Here is a 21,522-nt window from a genome sequence, read left to right as displayed (position 1 = left end):
CACCCTTTGCCATAGCTGTAGCACACTGTCTGCAGCTCTCTGGTCAGGAATCCGGCCCCTCCCGCCCCCCGCCCCCTCCCGGCCCCAGGATCCCGCATTTGCTGTCCTCTCCGCTTGCAGCGTCTTCTCCCTGACCCCCCACTACTGGTGTCCAACCCATACTTGATCCTCTAGACTCGCACAACCTCCTCTGCTCCCACCTCCCCGCTTTGGGCACTGACTGTATGTTGCTTGGGCTCAATAAATGTATGACAGATGGTGAGTGGTGTTAATATGTTTAATGGCCATGGAAACAAATTCTGAGGGTAAGAATTTGCTAAGCGGCATGAGATTTAGGCCACCGTCCAGAGGTACCATCTCTAGAATTTTTGGCTACCCTTCACGCAGAAGGTGATTCACTAAATGACTGGGAAATTTCATGTTGGCAAAGCCTTAGAGATATTTAAGTGGAGCCGTCCTGGAATACCTGGTCCTTGCTACAAAAGTACTTCTAGAATGAGGTGAGACGACTGCCACCTCTGGGCTTTCTCTGTATAGTCTGGTGAGTCGAACGATTTAACTCTGTCGATGTATTCCCGAGTAACTGAATCTCAACTCATCTTCACAGAGAAACACATTCCAGGCTGTTCTGGCCTCCTCTGACTCCAGCTCCTATGCCATTTTCCTCTATCCTGAAGACGGTCTGCAGTTCTATACGACGTTCTCGAAGAAGGACGAGAGCCAAGTTCCCGCTGTGGTTGCATTCAGTCAAGGTGTACAGGGATTATTCTGGAAGAGCGAAGGAGCTTATAACATATTTGCTAACGACAGAGAATCAATTGGAAATTTGGCCAAGTACGCTTTCTTTGTTCTCCAGTAGATTCTCCCCTTAATGATCATTTTATTGTTAAGATGATCATTTTATTATTTTATGAAGGATGATATAATGGGCGCTAAAGAACATTACCTAAAAATGTTCCCACAGATCTAAATGTTGTATATAGTTTTTATATTATGTAGTGCTTTTTTCCTGGTGAGCTCAAAGTAATACACTCTCAGAATGAACAGACATCCCCTTTTTCAGATACCATGCTCGTCTAGAAGTTTCTACCAGCTCCTCTGTGAGTCTACAGTTAGAAATAAGCACTATTCAAACCCTGTCTCCTGCTGTGAACCCAGGCTGAGAAAAACCTTCTCCCCCCACATGGACTAGGGGAGAAATCCTTACGACAGAATTAGGGTTCTCTTGGGCTATTTTGCAGAATCTCGGAAAAGTGGGGAAAGCTCGGACTGCTTTCTTCTAAAACTAGAATCTTTCCCCTCCCATTGTGTTTTAAAAAGTGAAGAGAGAACACCCTCCCTCCCAATTTCATATAGTCTAAGTCTAAAACCCGCCTGCCCTTGACTTAATGGTATGCTTAGCAAGGGGCTCTGTGGGGACGGGGAGAGCCCTCGTCTCCGGGGCTTGCCTGTTTCGTGGTGTGATCACTCGTCGCCGGGCCAGGTGCCAGCTTCACGTGTCGCTTTGCTCCGCAGGAAGCTGAGATGAGAACCGTTCTTCACACCACACAGATGCAGTAGACTTAACTAACTTCCAGAACACAGATAATAGTAAAATAATTCAGTGTGATGAGTTTCAAGTGTTTATGGCCTTCGTTTTTATAATCATTTGTGGGATTGTAAGTTTCTGTGATTTAATTTTTTGCAGTGGCTCTGTTTAATAACTGGCTTGCAAAATTACTAAAACGTAGCTGTTGGATCTCTTGAGCTGGCTAGCGGGTCCCTGCACACCACTGCCTTTTCCGGGGTCCTTGGACAGGCAGACTGAGCACACACCACCCTCCTTCTGCAGGGCTTTCTCGATTCCTCCTCCCCTGTCCCACCCCTGATGTTTTGCTCAGGATTCTCCTCTGGGTAAAGTCTGTCCCCTCTTTTCCCATGTAGAAGCTGGTCATTTTCCATAGTTTGCGGGAGGAGAGCTTCCAATCACAGACACAGATGCACAGTAAAAATGGTGGAGAAGTTAAGGAGAGATTAAGGTCATTCTACTGTGGTTTTTAATTGCACAAGGCCTTTCGGATCTGAATCTCCTTTGCACTTCACTATTAGGGACAGGAAAAGGTAAACTGAGACTCGTCCAAGATTCCACAGCTGATAGAGCTGGCATTTCTGATAATCCAAGTCTGTACTGTGTTCACTCACAACACTTCTGACACCACGTCGATGGGGTTTTTTCCCAATACCTACCGATCCTCTCGCTCTCCGGGCATCCCTTCGCTGTCCTACAGTTCAGCTGGGTTCTGATGCAGACAGCCCAGGCTGAGCACAGACCCCACGAGACTGCCCCCACTTTGGAAGCCAGCCCTAAGCTCCAGGTACTGTACTTCCTGCACATCTGGTCTGCCAGCTGTAAGTTAGGGGTTTCTGGAACACCCCCCACCCCAGATTCCATAATTTTGCTGGCGTGGCTCACGAAACTCAGGAAAGCACTTTTCTTACTATCACCGGTTTATTTTAAAGGGACTCAGGAACAGGCAAATAGAAGGAATACACATGACAAATACTGGAGGGAGAGGGGGCTTAAACCTTCCGTGCCGGCTCTGGGCACACCATCCTCCTGTGCTCACCAATCGCAGAGCTCTCCCAACCTCATCGTTTAGGGGTTTTTATTACATAAGCATGATTGATGGACTCCTTGGCCATTGGCTGTTACCTCCGTCTCCAACCCCTCGCCCATCTCTGGAAGTCAGGTCATGGGGCTGAAAGTTCCAACCCTCTCATCGTGCCCCGCTGGATGGAAGTGGCCATCCAGCCTCCATCCTGAAGCTCCCTAGGGTCCCAGCCACCTGTCATCTCATTAGCATGCGAGAGACGGAGATTACGAGGACTTTAGGAACTTATCTGCCAGAACCAGAGACCAAGACAAAGTAGGCAGTGAGTTTCAGGCTGACACCCAGATCCTGGGGACTCCTCCTGCTTGCGTAGTGGGGGCGGTTTGTGGGTTGGTGGCCCGTTTCTGAGAAACCTGTCCCTCCTCCAGGAGCAGCAACTCGGGGCAGCAGGGCGTCTGGGTGTTTGAGGTCGGGAGCCCCGCCACAGCCAGCGGCGTGGTGCCGTCCGACGTGAGCCTCGGACTGGACGACGGAGCGGAGTACGATGACGAAGACTACGAGTCGGTGACACAGCTGGACCTGGAGGACGCGAGCACGACACCTTTCCCCCACGAGGCCCGGGGGAGGGGAGACCCAGGCACGCACAGCACGGCCCGTGTCCTCGCCCCCCGCCGCCTGCCCACCGAGAGGACCAGGTCGTTCCAGCCGCCCGCGGAGACATTTCCCCGGCAGCCCGCGCAGGTCATAGACGTGGACGAAGTCGAGGAGACGGGAGTGGGTGAGGCCATTTACCGCCCAGCGGGTCCGTCCAGGGGCAGTTGGGTCTCCCGACGGGAGCTCTGCTGGAGGGTGTCTGTCGCCTTACAAGACGGTTTGGGAGGATGAGAGCTGGGGACGGGGGGGGGGGGCCCTCGCGGCTGTGGGCTTCGCGGGACGGGCCTGATGGCTTCAAAGACTCCGAGGGATCTTTGGGGATCAGGGCTGCGGCTACGAGGCTGCCGAGCGGGCGCTCTTTCAAGTGTCTCCTGACTCCCTTTTGGTCCTGTTTTAAAGAGAAAATTGCTTTGGAGTTACTTTGAAAGTCAGATTTTCTTGTTTGTGACTTCTGGGATCAGAAATAGATTCACCCACCTGAAAAAACAGTTTAGAAATTTCTTTGGCTATTTACGCCGTTTATCTTTGACATTTGTTTCCTCTTGGTTTTGGAATGAGAGTGGTTGATTATTTTTTCCTCCAGGTCCTGTCGGCTTCGGAGTTGGTTTGTGAAGATGTAAAAATACAAAACCAATGGAGTTACCCTTTTAGAGATGCCTTTTTTTGAAAGATATTTTTAAAATATAATCTTTTCTTGTCAACCATATTCTGTCGGATTTTTGTTACATTTTTGAGGGAAAAACCATTGGCGCACCAGCGTGTTTTGATTTGTCTTATAACAGATGTTCAAACTGAGCTGAAGGACTGATTCAGCTTCAGGCTGACCTGTAACCTCTGACATCCACGTACGTGAGATGGTCCAAGCCTCCACATGATGCTTTGATTCTAGGACGAGGTTATGAGGCCCCCAGAGAAATCAACTCCATCCACAAGATTCACTCAATTTGTATTTCTCTTTACTACTTCTGATTTGCTTCACAGCAGTCATTCTAAATGTTTGTTCTTCTTTGAGTATCCCAAAGCTCAGACAGGATCTGGTGGCCCCGGGAAGTGTGCTTGCTCAACGTCCAAGGCACAGGCGTGGAGAAGTTACCCTTTATGGCATGGGGAGGACATGGGTTCACGGCTCAGAGCTCCCCTCCACATCCCGGATTTCCTGGGGCGACGCTAACAGCTCTCAGCACACAGTTCTCTGCCCTTAAATAGCTGGTTCCAGACTAATCCCCCCCAGATATGGGGAGTATGTTGACTCGCCCATGTGGAGTCTGGAGTCTTATTTGGCTTTTCCCCTATCTAGGTGTCTGTGGGATTCTTATCTGTGAAGCCATCGCTTTGACATGAGACCAGAGCTAGCACTCACGACTTAGGGAGGTATATAGATAGTACTTGGTCCTGATAAAAGCCGAGATTTGAACCCCCAGTGTGTCTAAAACAGATGTTTTTCTGTTCCTCTGTCCCATGGCTTTCTTTCACTGTTTTTATGAGAAAGGTCGGTTTTCTGTAGGCAGCGGTACAGTCCTGGTGTTATTTGAAAAGTCAGCCACAGGTTCGCAGGCCACGAGGGACCCGCGGGGAGCCAGGCCGCAGCGGGAGCCGAAGCCGTCAGTCACCTCGTGTGCTCAGCTTAGGGCCCAAGTGTTCCCAGCGCCAAACGCCTCCTTTATACACGCTGGAAATTCCCGCCTGTGTAGACGAATCCCATCTCCCTGAGGTTAAACTTTACTTTTTTCTTCCCTCGTAACACTCAATTATAAATTGGATCATTATCCCCTCGGAAAGCCCGTTTCCCCCCTCTGGCTCCTTGTGCTTTTGAACTTCGTTCTAAGTTAATTTGCTCTGGATTATTAAATTTAATGAGATGATTCCTAATTCTAACAAAATGAAGCCGGGAGGCAGGAATTTGAAATAGAAATTCTTTTTGTTTCTTGGGTCAAAGAGCTTTAGACCAAGTGTGACTAGGGAATTATTTCTAATCAGCTTCTGCCTGTAAGAGCTTCTGAATTTCCCCCTGGGGGAGAAAAAGGGGAAAGTTTTAAAATATTTTCAGGTCATTAAAATGACAAATTTTAAGATATATGTATATATACATATAATTATTTTTAACCACAATTAAAAGATAGTAAAAAAAAAAAATTTCGAGCTCTGTCCCAAAATGGGAAGCTAATCTGACCACATTACACGGATACCATATTAAGGTTGATACTGGGTGGCACTGACCTAGTATCGATACAGTGATAATATGGATTCGGTGATCCAACCCATTGGATTATAGCATTTTTAAATAATACCACTGTGATTTCTCAGATTCCTTTTAGATCCCTTTGCCTTGGTGGTTGGACTGCAGGAGCCACCGAGGGACCTAGGTGGCCATCGGCCGTGAGCCAGGCCCAGAATCCCCCTCGCAGATGGGGATTCCTGCAAGGCTCGAGCACGCACAGGACAGGGAAGCCTGGCCCACGGCCGTGCAAAGTGCTTACGGTGCGCTGTGTTTTCTCCCGACAGTGTTCAGCTACAACACGGACTCCCGCCAGACGTGCGCCAACAACAGACACCAGTGCTCCGTGCACGCCGAGTGCAGGGACTTCGCCACGGGCTTCTGCTGCAGCTGCGTGGCCGGCTACACTGGCAACGGCCGGCAGTGTGTTGCGGAAGGTAATTGGCTTTGGGGGCGCCTGGGGGGCTCCGTCCGCTAACAGTCCCACTGCTGGTTTCGACTCAGGTCATGATCTCAGGTTGTGAAATTAGGCCCAGTGTTGGGTTCTGCACTGGGCGTGGGGCCTGCTTTGGATCCCCTCTCTCCTCCCTCTGCTCGCTCGCTCTCTCTCTCTCCCTCTCTCAGGGAAGGAAAGAAGGCATTTGGCTTTTATGTGTTCCATTTGTGCGGGCAGAAGGAGGGAGTGGAGTTTTTGTTTTGAGGTTTGTTTTGAAATGTTGGCCTTTACCCAGCTCTCCAAAGGGGAAGTAGTGTTTTTCGTCAATACTAGATTTTAAGTGATATTTAATCTCTCGGTACCGCTCCTTCTCATCCTTCTCTAAAGCCCGTTTCTCAGGGAATGCCCGCTTTTGCACTACGGTGAGTCTCTTTCTTTCCTGTGCTCTGTCCTTGACCGTCTTGGAAATGACTGCCCGTGGGCGCCCAGCTTCACAGCTGCCCCTCGCGTGTGGGACGAAGGCTGAAGTGTTGAAAGAACGCAGCCCCGACCAGGCATGGTCAATGCCTCTCGTTTTCATCTGTTTCTTGCCAGCCTCCTCCGTGGCATTGTTAACAGACCCGAGAGCTTGTGAAACCCCAGCGGGGCCACAGTGGGCAGGCGTGGACCAAAGTTCGTAGTGGGGAAAGTGTTTGCAGCACCCTTCCCCTCAGGCTGTCCTCTCGTCGTGCCCCTGAAGTCACAGCATGATGATGGCGGGACTAAGGGGTGCGCCAGTTAATTCTGGAGCACCAGACCCATTGTGGGGCTGACGCCAAAACCCATTCAGCTGTAGGTCGGCATCATTCCGAGCTTTGCCCCCAAGAGGACCAACCAGTGTTGATGCTCTCGGGTGAGCAGGAGAATCTGGGTGAAAGCCTAGAGGGTCAGGATAATGATACTCAGAGAGTGAGACCTCTGGGAGCCTGGGGCTATAAACTAAAATTAAAACAAGAGCAACAAAAACCCGACCCTACTGAACTTTTGTCCCCTCAGACACCAAGTCACCTCACTTGTCACTCACTGGTCATTTTCCTCGTGTTGAACGAGGAACCTCAACTGTTCTGCAAAATTTGACTAAATAAAACTCAGTCGGAGGAATGGTTTCTGTTTTTCACATCGCCAGCCATAGCTGTAGTTAAATCAGTTATTTCAATTTGCTAAAAAAAGTTTCCTTCTGGGTCACAGTGAGATAAAGTGAGTTTTGCTAAATACCATCTGAAGAAATGAAAGAAAATTATGTCTACTTTTCATGTAAATTCGGGGGAGTGTTCTGAACTTCTGTAAATATGTTCTGTTTTCTTTTAAATCCCACCACCCCAGGTATGATGTGCCTTTGCTTCTTTGTTTCAGGCTTGGCTTTTGTACTTCTCTCACCCTGAGAGAAGCTTCCAGAATCTGCAAGGAGAGCTCATTCTCAAAGAGCAACCTCCTTAGCTCTTCCCACGCCAGTATCAGAGCTGGAAATGCCAAGCAGTTTGTTTGGTGGCAAACTCAGATATAACAGACTGTCCAGCTGCATATTTTGACATTATATACACGCCCCGTAATAGTTCTGTGGTTTAAATATTTGTTGGATTCTTGCTACTTTTGAAACTTTTTTCTGGCTCAAGGTTTGGTGGAAAAAATTTGTTTGGTTTCCTTTGCTTGGCTTTCCTGCTTATTTCTGTAATTGTTTGGGGGATGCATTTTTTCGATATTAGTCTTCCAACTGCATAGCACTCCCCAGTGTAATGACACAATCTGTGTGCAGAAGTACTGTGTGTATCGAGTATGCCTTGTCTGGTCGGTGACCCTGCATAATGGCTTGGGTGTACTGAACACAGCAAAAGATCTGCACATGGGTGATGGTGCTCAGGGGTGAGCCTGTCTGTCCAGTGTTACTCAGCAGACTTTACTGGGAACTTACTGCATTCCGAAAACTCTGCTGAGTCCCAAGGGAAGGAGCCAGGCATGCACGTCCTGTCCTGGCAATCTAGGAAGAGAACCAATGTATGTGCAATCGATAACTGAGTGAATTTAATTCTGCGTCAGACCTGAACAGCCCAAGGTGACTTATTGACCTCTTCCTTCAGTTTTCTTTTTTTTTTTTTTAATTACGTTTTTTTTAAACTAACATATAATGTATTATTAGCCCCAGGGGTACAGGTCTGTGAATCGTCAGGCTTACACACTTACAGCACTCACCATAGCACATGCCCTCCCCAACGTCCATAACCCGACCACCCCCCCACCCCCCAACCGCCCCCCCCCCCGCAATCCTCAGTTTGTTTTATGATATTAAGAGTCTCTTATGGTTTGTCTCCCTCCTGATCCCATCTTGTTTCATTTTTTCCCTTCCCTACCCTCCAAACCCCCCACTTTGCCTCTCAAATTCCTCATATCAGGGAGATCATATGATAATTGTCTTCTCTGATTAACTTATTTTGCTCAGCATAATACCCTCTAGTTCCATCCATGTCATTGCAAATGGCAAGATTTCATTTCTTTTGATGGCTGCGTAGTATTCTGTTGTGTATATATATATATATATATACACACCACATCTTCTTTATCCATTCATCTGTTGATGGACATCTAGGTTCTTTCCATAGTTTGGCTATTGTGGACATCACAAAAACAGACATATAGATCAGTGGAACAGAATAGAGAGCCCAGAAATAGACCCTCAACTCTATGGTCCTTCAGTTTTCTTAAAAATATTATTAACACCTTTGTTTAAAGCATAGAGTTTGCTGGGTTTCGGGCTCTCACTCATTTGGGCAACTATCACTTCTGTTTGGTTGTAGAACACTTTTATCAGTCCAGAAAGAAACGCTGAATCCACTAGCAGTCTTCCCCATTTCCCCCAGGTCCCCCGCCCCTGTCTGCAACTGATCTACGCCCTCTCATGATGGGTTGTCTTCTTTGGAAACCTTTCCATTTCATTCCACGGAATCATACAGTCTGTGACCTTCTGAGTCCGACTTCTTTCACTTAGCAGGTGTATCCAGGGTCCGTCCGTGTTTTGGCCTCCGTCAGTATTTGGTTCCTTTCTTCTAGCTATGTGTTCTGTTGCGCGGTTGTACCAAGCGATGAGCCTTCTGGCCATGATGAACAAGGCTACTAACAACATTTGTGTACAAGTGTTTGTGTGGACCTAGTTTTCCTGTTCTTTGGGGAATATATCTAGGAGTTGGAACTTCTGGATCATATGGTAACCTTCAGTTTTCTTATTTTTTTAAATTTTTTGGGAAGATTTTATTTATTTATTTGACAGACAGAGATCAAAGTGGTCAGAGAGGCAGGCAGAGAGAGAGGGGGAAGCAGGCTCCCCGCTGAGCAAGGAGCCCCATGCGAGGCTCGATCCCAGGACTCTGGGATCATGACCCGAGCCGAAGGCAGAGGCATTAGCCCACTGAGCCACCCAGGCGCCCCACTTCATTTCTTTAGATCTGACATTTTCCTGATTAAACAGAAACGTATGCAACTCTTAGATCTTCATGAAACATAGAGGCATATGTTATAGCAAATGAAAGTTTACTGTATTGCCCTGAGCTAACCCCTGCTGGCAGTTTTGTGTATATCTCTTCCGGTATTTTCCCCCAGGTACATGCTGACATTATTATTAATGTGTTTTTTAAAACAAAAATATTATTCTTTATATATTATTTGGTAATTTATGGCGAAAGCTTTTAAATTTCCATAGTAGATTGCATATCTTTCCCAGTTGTTTGACTGGAACAATCAGCCATGAACACGCCCCAGCCTACAAGCTGCTCCTGGGCCACTGGCCACATTCGTGTGGTGCACGACATCTGCGGTGCCTATGGCTGTTGGCGCTTGGGCCGACGGACAGTCCTCATGCTCAATGAGAAGACCATAATTGAGCCCGAGCTGTGTGTTAAGATGTGTGATCGATCAGGCTGCCAAATGTCCCAGGTCCCCAGGACCATCCATTCTGGCCCTCTGTCCCACCCACATTACTCATTCTGTCCCTTAGACGCTCAAAAGTGATCAGTGATGGGATCACCTAGTTCTCCATCACCTGTGACACTGTTCTTCTCCTGAGATTATTTCACTTGTCCCCGAAGTTCCTCCATCACACGTGGCTCCCGTCGGAGCTCCTTCCATGCTGTCTGTTACCCATCAGCATGGGAGAGAGGCGGGATGCTGGAATTTCTAAGGCTCACAGACCGTTGTATGTACTGTCCTCTTGAGGACAACTACTTTGACTTAATCCAAAGCCCTTTACCCCAATGCTGTTCTGCCTCTTTGCTTTATAGGTACAGGTCCAGGGCGCCTGGGTGGCTCAGTCTGTGAAGCGTCTGCCTTCAGCTCAGGGCATGATCTCAGGGTCCTGGGATCGAGCCCCGCATCGGGCTCTCTGCTCAGCGGGGGGCCTGCTTCTTCCTCCTCTGCCTGCTGGTGCTCGCTCTCTCTCTCTGTCTCTCTCTCTCTCTGTGACAGATAAATAAATAAAATCTTTAAAAAAAATTTTTTTTTAAATATAGGTATAGGTCCTACCAGGCACGTTATTCTTTTTGAAAAGGCTGGCCTCTTTCGTTTCTTGCTCAGGCTCCCCCCAGCGAGTTAACGGCAAGGTGAAAGGAAGGATCTTCGTGGGGAACGGCCCGGTCCCCATCGTCTTTGAGAACACCGACCTCCACTCTTACGTGGTGATGAACCACGGGCGCTCCTACACGGCCATCAGCACCATTCCAGAGACCGTTGGCTACTCTCTGCTTCCCCTGGCCCCTGTCGGAGGCATCATTGGATGGATGTTTGCGGTGGAACAGGACGGATTCAAGAATGGGTTCAGCATCACAGGTACGCTGTCTCGGACATTCCAGTCCGTGGGCCGCCCGGGGGTGCCTGGGGAGCCTGGGCGTGAGTGGAAGGGGAACTCCAGGTCTGCAGACAACTTACTGATGAGCATTTTGGGGCTCCAGAAAGAAGATGTCGAGGTAAAATCATCATTAGTTTTTTCATTAGTATGTACTCACTAAGGCCATCTAGAATTGCATTTTGATCAGGGAGTGATTTCGTGGTGCTTTTAGAAGTCTCCAGCGGGGCAAATGAGGTCATCTCATCCAGCCGCCCACCCCGAAGTGTTTCTCAAGCCTCCGAATTCCCAGCCAACCTGATCTGATATTTGACATTGCTTCGGTATCTGCCTGGAGAAAAGGAACTTTTCCTTTCTAGCTGGAAAATTAAACCTGAGAAACACAATCCTCTCAAGTCTTAGAAAACCTGACTTTCCTTGGAGCTTTTTAGAGGCTCGGCCCTGTCAGGGACAGCTCAGTCTTTAGTAAACACGTGGACAGATGGTCAGGTGGGGGGGGTGCATTTCCATAGTGTGGCCGTGGCCTCTCCCACGTTCTGCTGAGGCCGGCTCCCCTGAGCATGCTGGAGGCCCTTTCCTGGAACAGCTTGGATACCAGAGACTGTGTCCTCCCTCTCTGGCCGCTCCCAGGCCCTGCAGCCTGCGCTGGGTCACAGGTGCTCGCCGCTGCCTCTGAGCCTCTCAGTCTGTTGCCTCCCCACCGCATCGCCGGGCCGGAGCCTCCGCCAGGCTTTATCGCAGAGACACCGTGAGGCAGGGTCTCTAGGCTTTGCAAGGGTAACCCTCCAACAGCTACAGGGGCTTCCGGAAACATGACCATTTTTAGAAAGGAGAGGATATATATTTGGAAAGGGGGACACCTACCCATAAGATAGCAAATGCATGGCCCGATATTTTTCCCCGCTCTCCCCCAGGCGCATATATCCTGAGTATTATGACTGAGTTCCTGTTCTCATGCAAACACGCTCCTTCCTTCACACACACAGCGGAGCTTTGCAGTCAGACCACAGATGCGGCTTCTTCCTGCACAGCTTTTCAACGTGGTGGTGCTTTGTCTGTGGGTTCATTTAAACTGGCCGTATTTCGTAACAACTGTCGTCAGCCGCGTTGAGGGAGACTTGACAAGTTCCCTGCCACGGCAAATCTGTGTCACGACAGTGGCTCTTAACTGCCCCGGGACCTGGATTAGCACTTGGATATCTGCCTGGGACTTGGGTCCTTATTATAAAGCAGGGGTTGTCCCATTCTCTGCCAAGGGGCAGATCGTAAATATCTGCTTTGTCTAAATACACTTGTCTATACGTCTCCGTTGCAACTCGGGAGCAAAAGCACCGTAGCTAGTATGTCAATGAGTTAGTGTGGCTGTGTTCTGGTGAAACTTTGCTAGTGGGCACTAAAACTTAGTATTCATATAATTTTCACATATTATATATGTGAAATATGTATGATAATATACGTACTATGAAACGTTATTCTTTTGGCTTTTTAATACCATTTAAAAACGTAAAGATCATTCTTGGCCCTAGGGCTGCCGGCCAGAGTTTGCACCGGGGCCGCAGTTTGCCAGCATCCCCACCGTCCTGGGGATCTGCATATGTGGAAAAGGGAAGAAGCTGGTAGAAGGGCAAGGGTTTCTGCTGCTGTCTGGGGCGGAACGGGCTGAGGGGAGTTGCTGCGCCAACCCCCTTTCTGAGTGCTCCCCGGGCGGTCTTGGGGATGTGATGGTTTGCGGCGCACTGAGCTGTTCCAACAGTTGTCACCACCACTTGGCATCTTGGAGCCCTTGACATTTGACAGAGCACTTTTGTAACACGCTTTATTTCCTCTAGTCTCCACAAGGTAGCCTGTATCAGCCTTTACCGTCAAGACACGGAGGCTCGGGGGTTGGGTAACTTGTTCCAGTTCGCTCGGTCAGTAGCTGGGAGTCAGACTCCCGTCCTTTGCGTCTCCCAGCTCTGTCCCCGAGCCCGCCGCGTCCCAGAGGCTGGTGTGGGGCTGGGAAGCAGCTTCTCTCCTCTGTACATGTTCAGCGGGGAGGTCCCGGCTCTGCCCTCAGCGTCACCAGCTCTGTGTCTCCCGACCCAACTGAAGCGCTCATGGAGGAGGTGCGAGTCTCCTGCACGAGCAGCACCCCCGAGCCTGGGGCTGGTCTGAGGGGGACTTCCCAGACGGTAGAATGACGGACCTTGCTTTCCAGGAGGTGAGTTTACCCGCCAGGCGGAGGTGACCTTCGTGGGGTCCCCGGGCAAGCTGATCATCAAGCAGCAGTTCAGCGGCATTGACGAGCACGGACACCTGACCATCGACACGGAGCTGGAGGGCCACGTGCCCCACATCCCGTTCGGCTCCTCCGTGCACATCGAGCCCTACACGGAGCTCTACCACTACTCCCGTGGGGGTGAGCCGCCAGCGCTGCACGGGGGTGAGGGGGGATGGGGGGTAAGGAGATGGGGGGAGGGGGCGGGGGCGGCGGGGAGGGTTGTGGGGACAACCCCAGCTCCCCACTGACTCCAGACCCACCCACGGCTCCAGCGGCCCTACGCCAGGGTGGTCCCCTGGGCTTCCTAGCGGGAAACAGACTGGCGCTAGCTTGTTAAAATCACCTTTTCCTCTAATTACAGACATAATGCACAGACATAATACAGACATAGAAAAATAGCGCAAAAAAAAAAACAGAAATTACGCAAAATGGTAAAACTGGGGCATAATTATTATTAGGTTTAAATTATTTCCTTTCAGCCTTTTCTCTATTTATATATAAAATACCCCAGCAGAGGCTCCTGGCTGTCTGGGTGGGAGGTGGGGGGTGGAAGTGTGGGACTCTTGATCTTAGAGTGTGGATTGGAGGATTTGAGCCCCACCTTGGGTGTAAAGATTATTTAAAAATAAGAATCTTAAAAAAATACCCCATTATAAATAAATATATATATATAATATTTCAGTATAGATCTTATAAGTCCTAGGAATATAACGTAAAGCATGGCTATTGTATCCGTATGTAAATATATGTACATATGTATATATGTATACACCTATATTTTAATTTAGTATTTCAGATAATTTCACACTTACATAAGCGTTGAAAGTAACACAATTTCCACCTGCCATTTACCCAGTTTCACCAATTGTTAAGATTTTGCCATATTTATTTTATCATTCTCCTACATATATATATATATATTTCTGCAAATAATACGTTTTTGGAAAGTAAGTTGTAGTCATTGTGATCGTCCACCCCCTGATTAAGTCCCCCGTTTTTCTTAAGAACAAGAATATTCTCTTATGTGGACACAGCGCAATGATCACCGTCAGGAAACTTGACGTTGATGCAGTATTATCATGTTCTCTGCAGTTGGGTATATAGTTTTTTATTTAAATAGAATCGCAGTGGTACCCCATTATGATATCTTCATTTTCCAGTTAATTTCAAATCCTGAATACTTTATAGTTCATTCAGTAGGCTTTGAAAATCCTTCTTAATGAATCGGCACTACTCTCTTATATGGCCATTAATTTAAACCATTCTCTTCTCTAAATCTTGCGTTATTTCCAATTTTCTCACCCATAATGACTTCCAAGGACCATCTTCACCCGAAATCTTGACCAAATTTCCGATTCTTTCCTAAGATTCAATTCCTAGAAGTAGAGTTGCTGAGCCAAACAATAGGAACTTTTTGAAGTCTCTCATTAAATTGCCATCCAGCGACGTTGTACTAATTACCACGGCTTGTGGCCTGATCGGGCTCCCCTGGAGACCACGCGGCTTGGTAAATGGGAGCTGGAACGAGCCGCGGGACCCCGGCTGCAGTCGGCCTGTGACCAGCTGGTGTTTCTGGCAGCGTCGCACGTGGGAGCTGGACGAGAGGCAGCTTATACTAATCTTTTATTTATCCTCTGGCTTTTGTTATGAACTACAGCAGAGCACACAAATATAAAGAGCCTTTTATTCTTTCTTTTTTTTTTTTTAAATAGGAAGTTGAGAGTTTCATCCTATGGGTGAAAATCAGGCTCTCTCCTGAGCGGGGAAGACTGTCTCTCTTCTCCTCTCTTGAGGTTTGCTCACAGTGTTTTAGTAATTTTCCAGAAACTGGCTACATGAACCCCACTTAGTGTCTCCTTTTTATTTATTAATTTTTTGTATCAGAGAACTGCTTTATCTAGGGTGAGACATAGCAGCCACTATTTGTTGAATCCCAGTTGCGATAACCTATAGAAAGCCGCCAGCTCTCTGTTAGTCACGAGGTCAATGCTCCATAAATGGTAGTTTATCTTAGTAGTGTTAGCCTGCGTGGGTCCAGAAATTTGACACACATTATCTCATTCTCACCCCAACCCACTTGTAAAATAAATGGGGGCTAAAGAAGTTGTAAGTGGCCCACGATGGCACAGTTTGCGCGGCTGGTGTAAGTTCAGGGGAACCTGCTTTCCCGCGTGTGCCCTTCCCACCAGACTCGATCTCTGGGTTGATTCTGGGTGACTTCAGAAGTTACAGAGAGCCCTCGAGGAGAGAAAGCGGGAAATATTACCAGTGCCAACAAGACCATAACAGTATGGGAGACCGAGGTAGTGCAAGGGGTCCCAACACAGAAATAAATGGTCTTGGGTCCCTGTTCCATCCGATCGCTCATCTGCGCCGGGGCTGCTGCCCGCGGTTTGAAAGCTCGACTGAACCTCTTGCCCCATTTGTTGCCTTGTCTCCCTTCTCCGCCCCCCCGCAGTGATCACGTCGTCCTCGTCCCGGGAGTACACGGTGACGGGCCCGGAGCAGGACGGCGCCGCCCCCTCCGACATCTACACTTACCAGTGGCGCCAGACCATCACCTTCCAGGAGTGCGCCCACGACCCCTCCCGGCCGGGCCTGCCCAGCACCCAGCAGCTGTCCGTGGACAGCGTGTTTGTCCTGTACAACCGCGAGGAGAAGATCTTGCGCTATGCGCTGAGCAACTCCATCGGTCCCGTGAGGGGTAGGAGTGGCAGCCCGGACCCAACCTCTCTCCTCATCCTTCCGTGTGGGGCGGAGCGGACTGTTCAAGGCCACGGCCGGCTTTGGCAGGGCATTCGAGCGTGCTCGTGCTCGGCCGTGAAAGGAGCGTGTGCTCAGGGTCTGAGGCTCCAGGTAAAGCCCGATGCAGGTCCGGCACGGAGCCTCCGCACCCCCGCCCCGTGGCAGCATGTCACTGGCTCTGAGGTCCGGTCTGGGGCTGCTCCGGGCTGCATGCGGGGAGCTGGCATTGGGAGAGTTCCCATGCCGTCTACGTGTCACACCTCACATCACCCAAATCTTCCAGCCCCACGGGCTCTATATGCTTGGGGTCCGGCGTTAGGCCGCTCTCTCTCTTCATTCTTTTCGGTGCTCCCTGCATACCCAGGCCCCCTCCCCAGCCGGCCGTGGTCGTCCTTGCTTAGCTCTACAAAGCAGGAGGAGGACAGGTGTCTTTCTCCCTCCTGTGACAGCTGGGCCCTGGGCATTGGGGGGTGGTACTTTTTTTTTTCTTAAAAGGCTCCGCATTAAACATTCTAGGCTTTGCCAGCCCTGTACTGTCTGAAGATCTCAGTTCTGCCATGGTGGCACAAAAGCAGCCATAGACTATTTGCAAGTGAATGGATGCGGCTGGTTTCTGATAGAACTTTCCAAAAACAGGCGTGGATCTGGAGGGACGTGCTTTGCCGATCCCGCCTGAGGGTCATGGGAATCAGCTGGTTTCTGGTTCCAGGACCTCCGCCGTTCTCTGGGTCATCAGCTGGGCCTTGCTCTCTGTGGAAGGAGGAAACCCGCAGGCATCCCTGGATCACTCACTTGGCTTCCGTGTCTCTCCCTCACAGATGGCTCCCCGGATGCCCTGCAGAACCCTTGCTACATCGGCACTCACGGGTGTGACACCAACGCCGCCTGTCGCCCTGGCCCTGGGGTTCAGTTCACCTGCGAGTGTTCCATAGGCTTCCGAGGGGACGGAAGGATCTGCTCTGGTACAACCATCCCTTCTGACTTGTGGGGGCTGGGGAAGAGGCCAGGAGGAGGTGTCCGAAGTCTGCAGACCGGAGGGCTGGGTGAAGAGAGGGGGCAGAGACGAGGGGGGCACCAGGGCATGTGCCAGGCCCCACACCTGGGGTTCTTGTGCTCATCTTGCAGAACCGAAACTGTCCCCATTAAACAACTCCCCATTCCCTTGTCCCCCCAGCCCCTGGCCACCGCCATCCTACTTTCCGTGAATGTGACTCCTTACATACCTCATAGAGTGGCCTTACGCGGTCCTGTCCTTCCGTGACCGGCTCAGTTCCCCGAGTATCGTGTCCTCAGGGCCCACCACGTGGTAGCCTGGGTCCCCATCACTCCCTGCTTAAGGCGGGAATCGATCCCGTTGCCTGCGCTCACGGCCGTCTCTTTAACTCCGTCTGTCTGTGGGCCCTTGGGTTGCTTCGGTGTTTTGGCTGGTGTGGGGGATGCCACTGTGAACCTGAGTGTACGAAACACCTGTTCGGGTCCCTGCTTTCAAGTCTCCGGGGCCACACTCAGAAGTGGAGTCGCTGGACCCCAGGGCGATTCCCCGTTTGGCTCTTCCAGCACCTCCACAGCTGTCCCCGCCTCGGCCGCTGTCCCGTTTCACGTCCCCACCGGCAGCGCGCCGGGGCTGCCCTCGGCCACGTCCTTGCCACACCTGTCATCGCAGTTTATTTATGTCTTTACTTTGACACTGGTGGCAGGTTCGTTCCTTTTTCTATAGCTGAGAAATGCTGCGGCTCATCCGAGTGAGCCGGCGACCCCGGAACGCTGGAACGGGGTCTGACTCACGCGCGGGGGTTACGCTCCCTGCCGTCTCACCGAACTTCCTTGATTATGAATACGAATATGTTCTTTTTTAAAGACTTTTTAAAAAGATTTTATTTATTTATTATTTGTCAGAGAGTGGGAGCAGCGGGCAGAGGGAGAAGCAGGCTCTCCGCTGAGCAGGGAGCCCGGCGCGGGACTCGATTCCAGGACCCTGGGATCATGACCTGAGCCGAAGACAGACACTTAACTGACTGAGCCCCTTAGGCGCTCCTGATTATAATATAATTTTGCATACTTACCCATGTGTTTGTGACTAAGTTTCAGGGCACTACCGAGGGTCCGTTAGTTGATTCCTAACTCAGTGACGAGTCCATCCCGCAGAAGCAGGCAGTGCAGGAGTGTCAAGCACTTCGATCAGAGCTGCCTAAGTCTGTAGCCGCGGGCTCCCTAGCAGGTGTCGCAGATGCTAGAAGGATGGCCCCCCAGTGAAAGAGTGGCATGCACCTGTATGTTTGGCCAGAAAGATGAGCAGCCCCCTTGAAGGGCTGGGGTCTGAGACTCTGCTGAGCCATGAAATCGAGGGGTGATGCCAGGGGTCTGGCATCCAGCCCTCTGACGAGTGGCAGATTCCGTGTGCTGATTGAACGTGAAGGCTGGCAGGTCCTACTGTCAGTATGTTCCTGTATTTGGCTCAGAGTGAGGTACTCACTGGGGCATCTGAAATAATGGGGAGCAGGGACACGTGCTTGCAGGAACAGGCCGTGTAACCGTTTAGCCAGCCTGCTGATGGCTTTGTGCAGGTGGTAGAATCCAGTCCGATGCTCTCCTTCCTTGTAACAGACGATCGCGAAGGGGACAGAGTTCCTATGTGCCTCTAATCATCAGAGTGTCCCAGAATTTCCCCCATGTAGCCCAACAGTCCTACACGGCTGAGCTGGCTCAGGCCAGTTTGAAGCAGCTGGTAGTTGGGGGGTCGGGGGCAGAGCCCTCCCAAGGCCAGGAAGATGGTTTTGGACACCGTGCAATGAAGGGGCTCCCTCACTTCTCTGCTGGAAGCATATGCCTCCTCAGTCTTTATGTGGCCCTACCTCGACTTCGTAAGACGAGCACATGTGAGTAAAGCATGGAGACACCCCAACCCGCTGCTGCTGATCCATGACCTCCGGCTGGTGCGTCCGCTCCCGGCGCCCGAGCGGATCGTCGTGGCGATGCTTGCTTCGCCTCTCAGCTCACGACCCGGGCGTACCTTCCCTACGCTGTTGCCATCACAGAGAGCTCTCGATGTGCTCGCTCAGGAAGACAGGTGGTCGTGTGTGGACTCGCTTTTGTTCTCTGGTTAGTCCTTGTTTGGGAGGATTAGCACGATGGAATGTGAGCATGTTCCCGGTCAGGCTACTGTTTTGTTCAGGGTCACTAGAACATGCCTCGGAGTGTTAATGCATCGAGACGTGAGGCTGTTGGTAGGAAATTGCATTAGGCAAATCACGGCGTGTGTTATTTTGACCTGGAGAGTGACTTAGAAGAGAATGAGAATGAGCCTTTGTAACTCAGTTTGTGGAACACTGACATGATGATAGAGGACGTCCCCAGCAAGCCCGGTGTTGGCTACACGTTGCATGGTGTCCCTCCAGCGTGGCTTGGAGCCGACGAATCGCAGAGTTCTGCTGCCTTTCAGGACGACTCCCATACACTCCTCAGCCAGGAGTCTGTGGAGATAGTCTTGGACGACCTCTCTCCGGGTAATTTCGGGCGCACACAGGCACGTAACAAATCAGTCCTGGGACACTTCTCCTCAGAGAGCCTGGCCCTCACAAAAGGGGCAACTTAGATTTGCTGAAAATGCGTGAAAAGTAGCCACTCTGAAGAAAGAAGGGAAGCAGTAATTACACAAATTATCCAGGACTTTTCTGTTGGGCTAAAGAGAAAAACAACAAACTTGAAGGAGATTTCGTGATATGTTACGAGGGGGTGGTTAGCACCAGTTCACTGTTTCCACTAAAGGAAGGTTTAAAGTCCTACCCTCAGTTTACAGAAGGGAGGTTTTAGATGAGACATTCGGAAGAATTCCACTATAAGGACGAAAATCCTAGAGTCTTGCTCTACAGAAAAGGCGTCACCCTGTATAGAGAGAGGGGGACCTTCGTGTGCCAGGGGACCATGCCCTCCCTCACCCCGCGGGCCCGCGGGTCCTACTGGCCAGCAGTAGGTAGGGGCTAAGGGAGTGCTCACCCTCCTGATCACCCAAGTAGCTTTTTGGAAACACGCAGCACCCCTGTCCACAAACCGCCGGGGGAGGACTGGAACTTGGAACGCTTCCCCGGGTGATTTCGCCCTGTCCCTTTGACTGAAAACTGTTGTTCTGGGCTCTCGGGCTTTGGCCGTGGAGTCCGAGCTCCGGAGCCGTGCAGTCTGAACAGGGCGTGCAGACATCTGTGCAGAGAGTGTCCTCGGAGAGTCAGGGCACAGAGACCGCGGAAGCCGGACCGATTTTTTTTTTCTCGCTGTGTTGTCGGAGCGGCAGCTGGCGGACGGGGCCGTGCTGGGTATCCCCGCAGCCGCACGCCAGCTCCAGTCGGTGGAAGAGGCCGCTTCGGGGGGGGCTGTGTGCTGTGACCTCCCACCTGTGCCTGGTCCTCTGGTGTGAGATCTCGTATCTTAAACATTGCACAGGAACGTGACATTGGCGGTACATATTTAAAAAGCTGAATACCATTTGGTTTGGGTGTTTGCACGGGTAGCGGTCAGGCTCTGGGACAGATGTGGCAGAAATGCCTCTCTTGGGCAACGTGGTCCGATTGGCCAGAGGGTATATGTCTCACCAGGGAAGAGACAGGTGAGGCCGGCCATTGGAGGTGGACGCAGGAGGCTTTGTCTTCCAAGTGTGAAAGTTCCCGTGACGGCGTTGGAGGAGGGTGAGAAGAGGAGGGAACTTGTATGATCTCAGCCCACCATGAAATGACGTCCCCGTGTCTCAGGGTTCTAGAAATGCCGGCGTTTCTAGAATACTCATACTCAGCATACTCTGAGGATGAGGCTGGCATAGGAAAGACCTCGTGTGATTGTGTTTACTTCAGCCCATTAGTGGACAGGTAATCAGGGCGATGACACGTTAGCTCCGCTTCTCGTCTGGGCCAGCCAGCCTTGCTGTGGGGTTAGCTGCAGATTGGACCCCGAGGCCTGGTGGCAATCTGAGGGCCATGTCCCTCGATCGGCCCAATCCATCCCCGCGGCTATAGGATGAACCCCTAAAAATTACAGCAATAGCTACGTTTCTTGAGCGTCCTGGGCGTTCCTCTGGCTTACATCCAACTCCTGTAGTCCTCAGAAGAATCCCTCAAGGTCAGTCATACGGTGCTTCACTTACCAGCGGGGAAACTGAGGCTGAGTAGTTGGTAGCTTGCCCGAGACCACGCAAGCTGGTAACGAAAGGAGGCAGATTGGAGCGTAGCTGTGTCTAGCTCCAAAGCATATGGTTTTTTGTGATGGCTTTGGTGTTGTCATGAGAGGACATCACCCTACCGGTTCATTAAGCTCTAGACGACATTCATAAATTCACAGTTAGGCCTGACATTGTTCAGCTCTGCTTTGTACCTGTAAGTGGGGAAAGGTAATATTTTTGAGGAGCGCATTTAAATACGCTCTGTGGCCTCAGGAGCCGTGTTCACAGTCTGGACGCGTGTGCACCCAGCTTTCTGACGTGTACGGGCCAGTCTGGTGTTAGCGAGCCCCAGGCTCAGCGGCTGCCTCCGGGACAGGCAGGGGAAGCACGCGGTTACGTAGGAGGGCCTTGGGGTCACTCTCGAAAGTGACGCGCAGGAAGAAAACTCTCACTGGGGCGCCCGGGTGGCTCAGCCAGTGAAGCGTCCGACCCTTCGTTTCAGGTCAGCTTACGATGTGAGGGGGACTGAGCTTTGCGTGCCGCGTGGCGTCTGCTTGAGGTTCTCTCTCCCTCTGCTCTCCTCCCGATGACGAAATAAAAAAAATAAATAGGAA

The 21,522-nt window shown here is 50.7% G+C and overlaps 1 protein-coding gene across 2 annotated transcripts in view; it reads left to right on the top strand.

The window, feature by feature from the left end:
* The window catches only part of NID1 (nidogen 1), a 78,665-nt gene that overhangs the window by 26,211 nt on the left and 30,932 nt on the right, over positions 1 to 21,522 (top strand). The window contains exons 3-9 of one of the 2 annotated variants that reach the window (XM_080822693.1): positions 608 to 834; positions 3,020 to 3,369; positions 5,748 to 5,897; positions 10,493 to 10,744; positions 12,958 to 13,158; positions 15,479 to 15,724; positions 16,584 to 16,727. In XM_080822693.1, the coding sequence (XP_080678819.1) occupies positions 608 to 834; positions 3,020 to 3,369; positions 5,748 to 5,897; positions 10,493 to 10,744; positions 12,958 to 13,158; positions 15,479 to 15,724; positions 16,584 to 16,727 (1,570 nt within the window). Of the gene's footprint in view, positions 1 to 607; positions 835 to 3,019; positions 3,370 to 5,747; positions 5,898 to 10,492; positions 10,745 to 12,957; positions 13,183 to 15,478; positions 15,725 to 16,583; positions 16,728 to 21,522 lie in introns of both variants that reach the window. The other variant, XM_080822692.1, reaches the window with a different exon arrangement.

The sequence above is a fragment of the Martes martes genome (genome assembly GCF_963455335.1).
Source record: "Martes martes genome assembly, chromosome: 14".
NCBI lineage: Eukaryota > Metazoa > Chordata > Mammalia > Carnivora > Mustelidae > Martes > Martes martes.
Note: the sequence above shows the minus strand (reverse complement) of the source record. Positions and strands in the feature narration are given on the sequence as shown.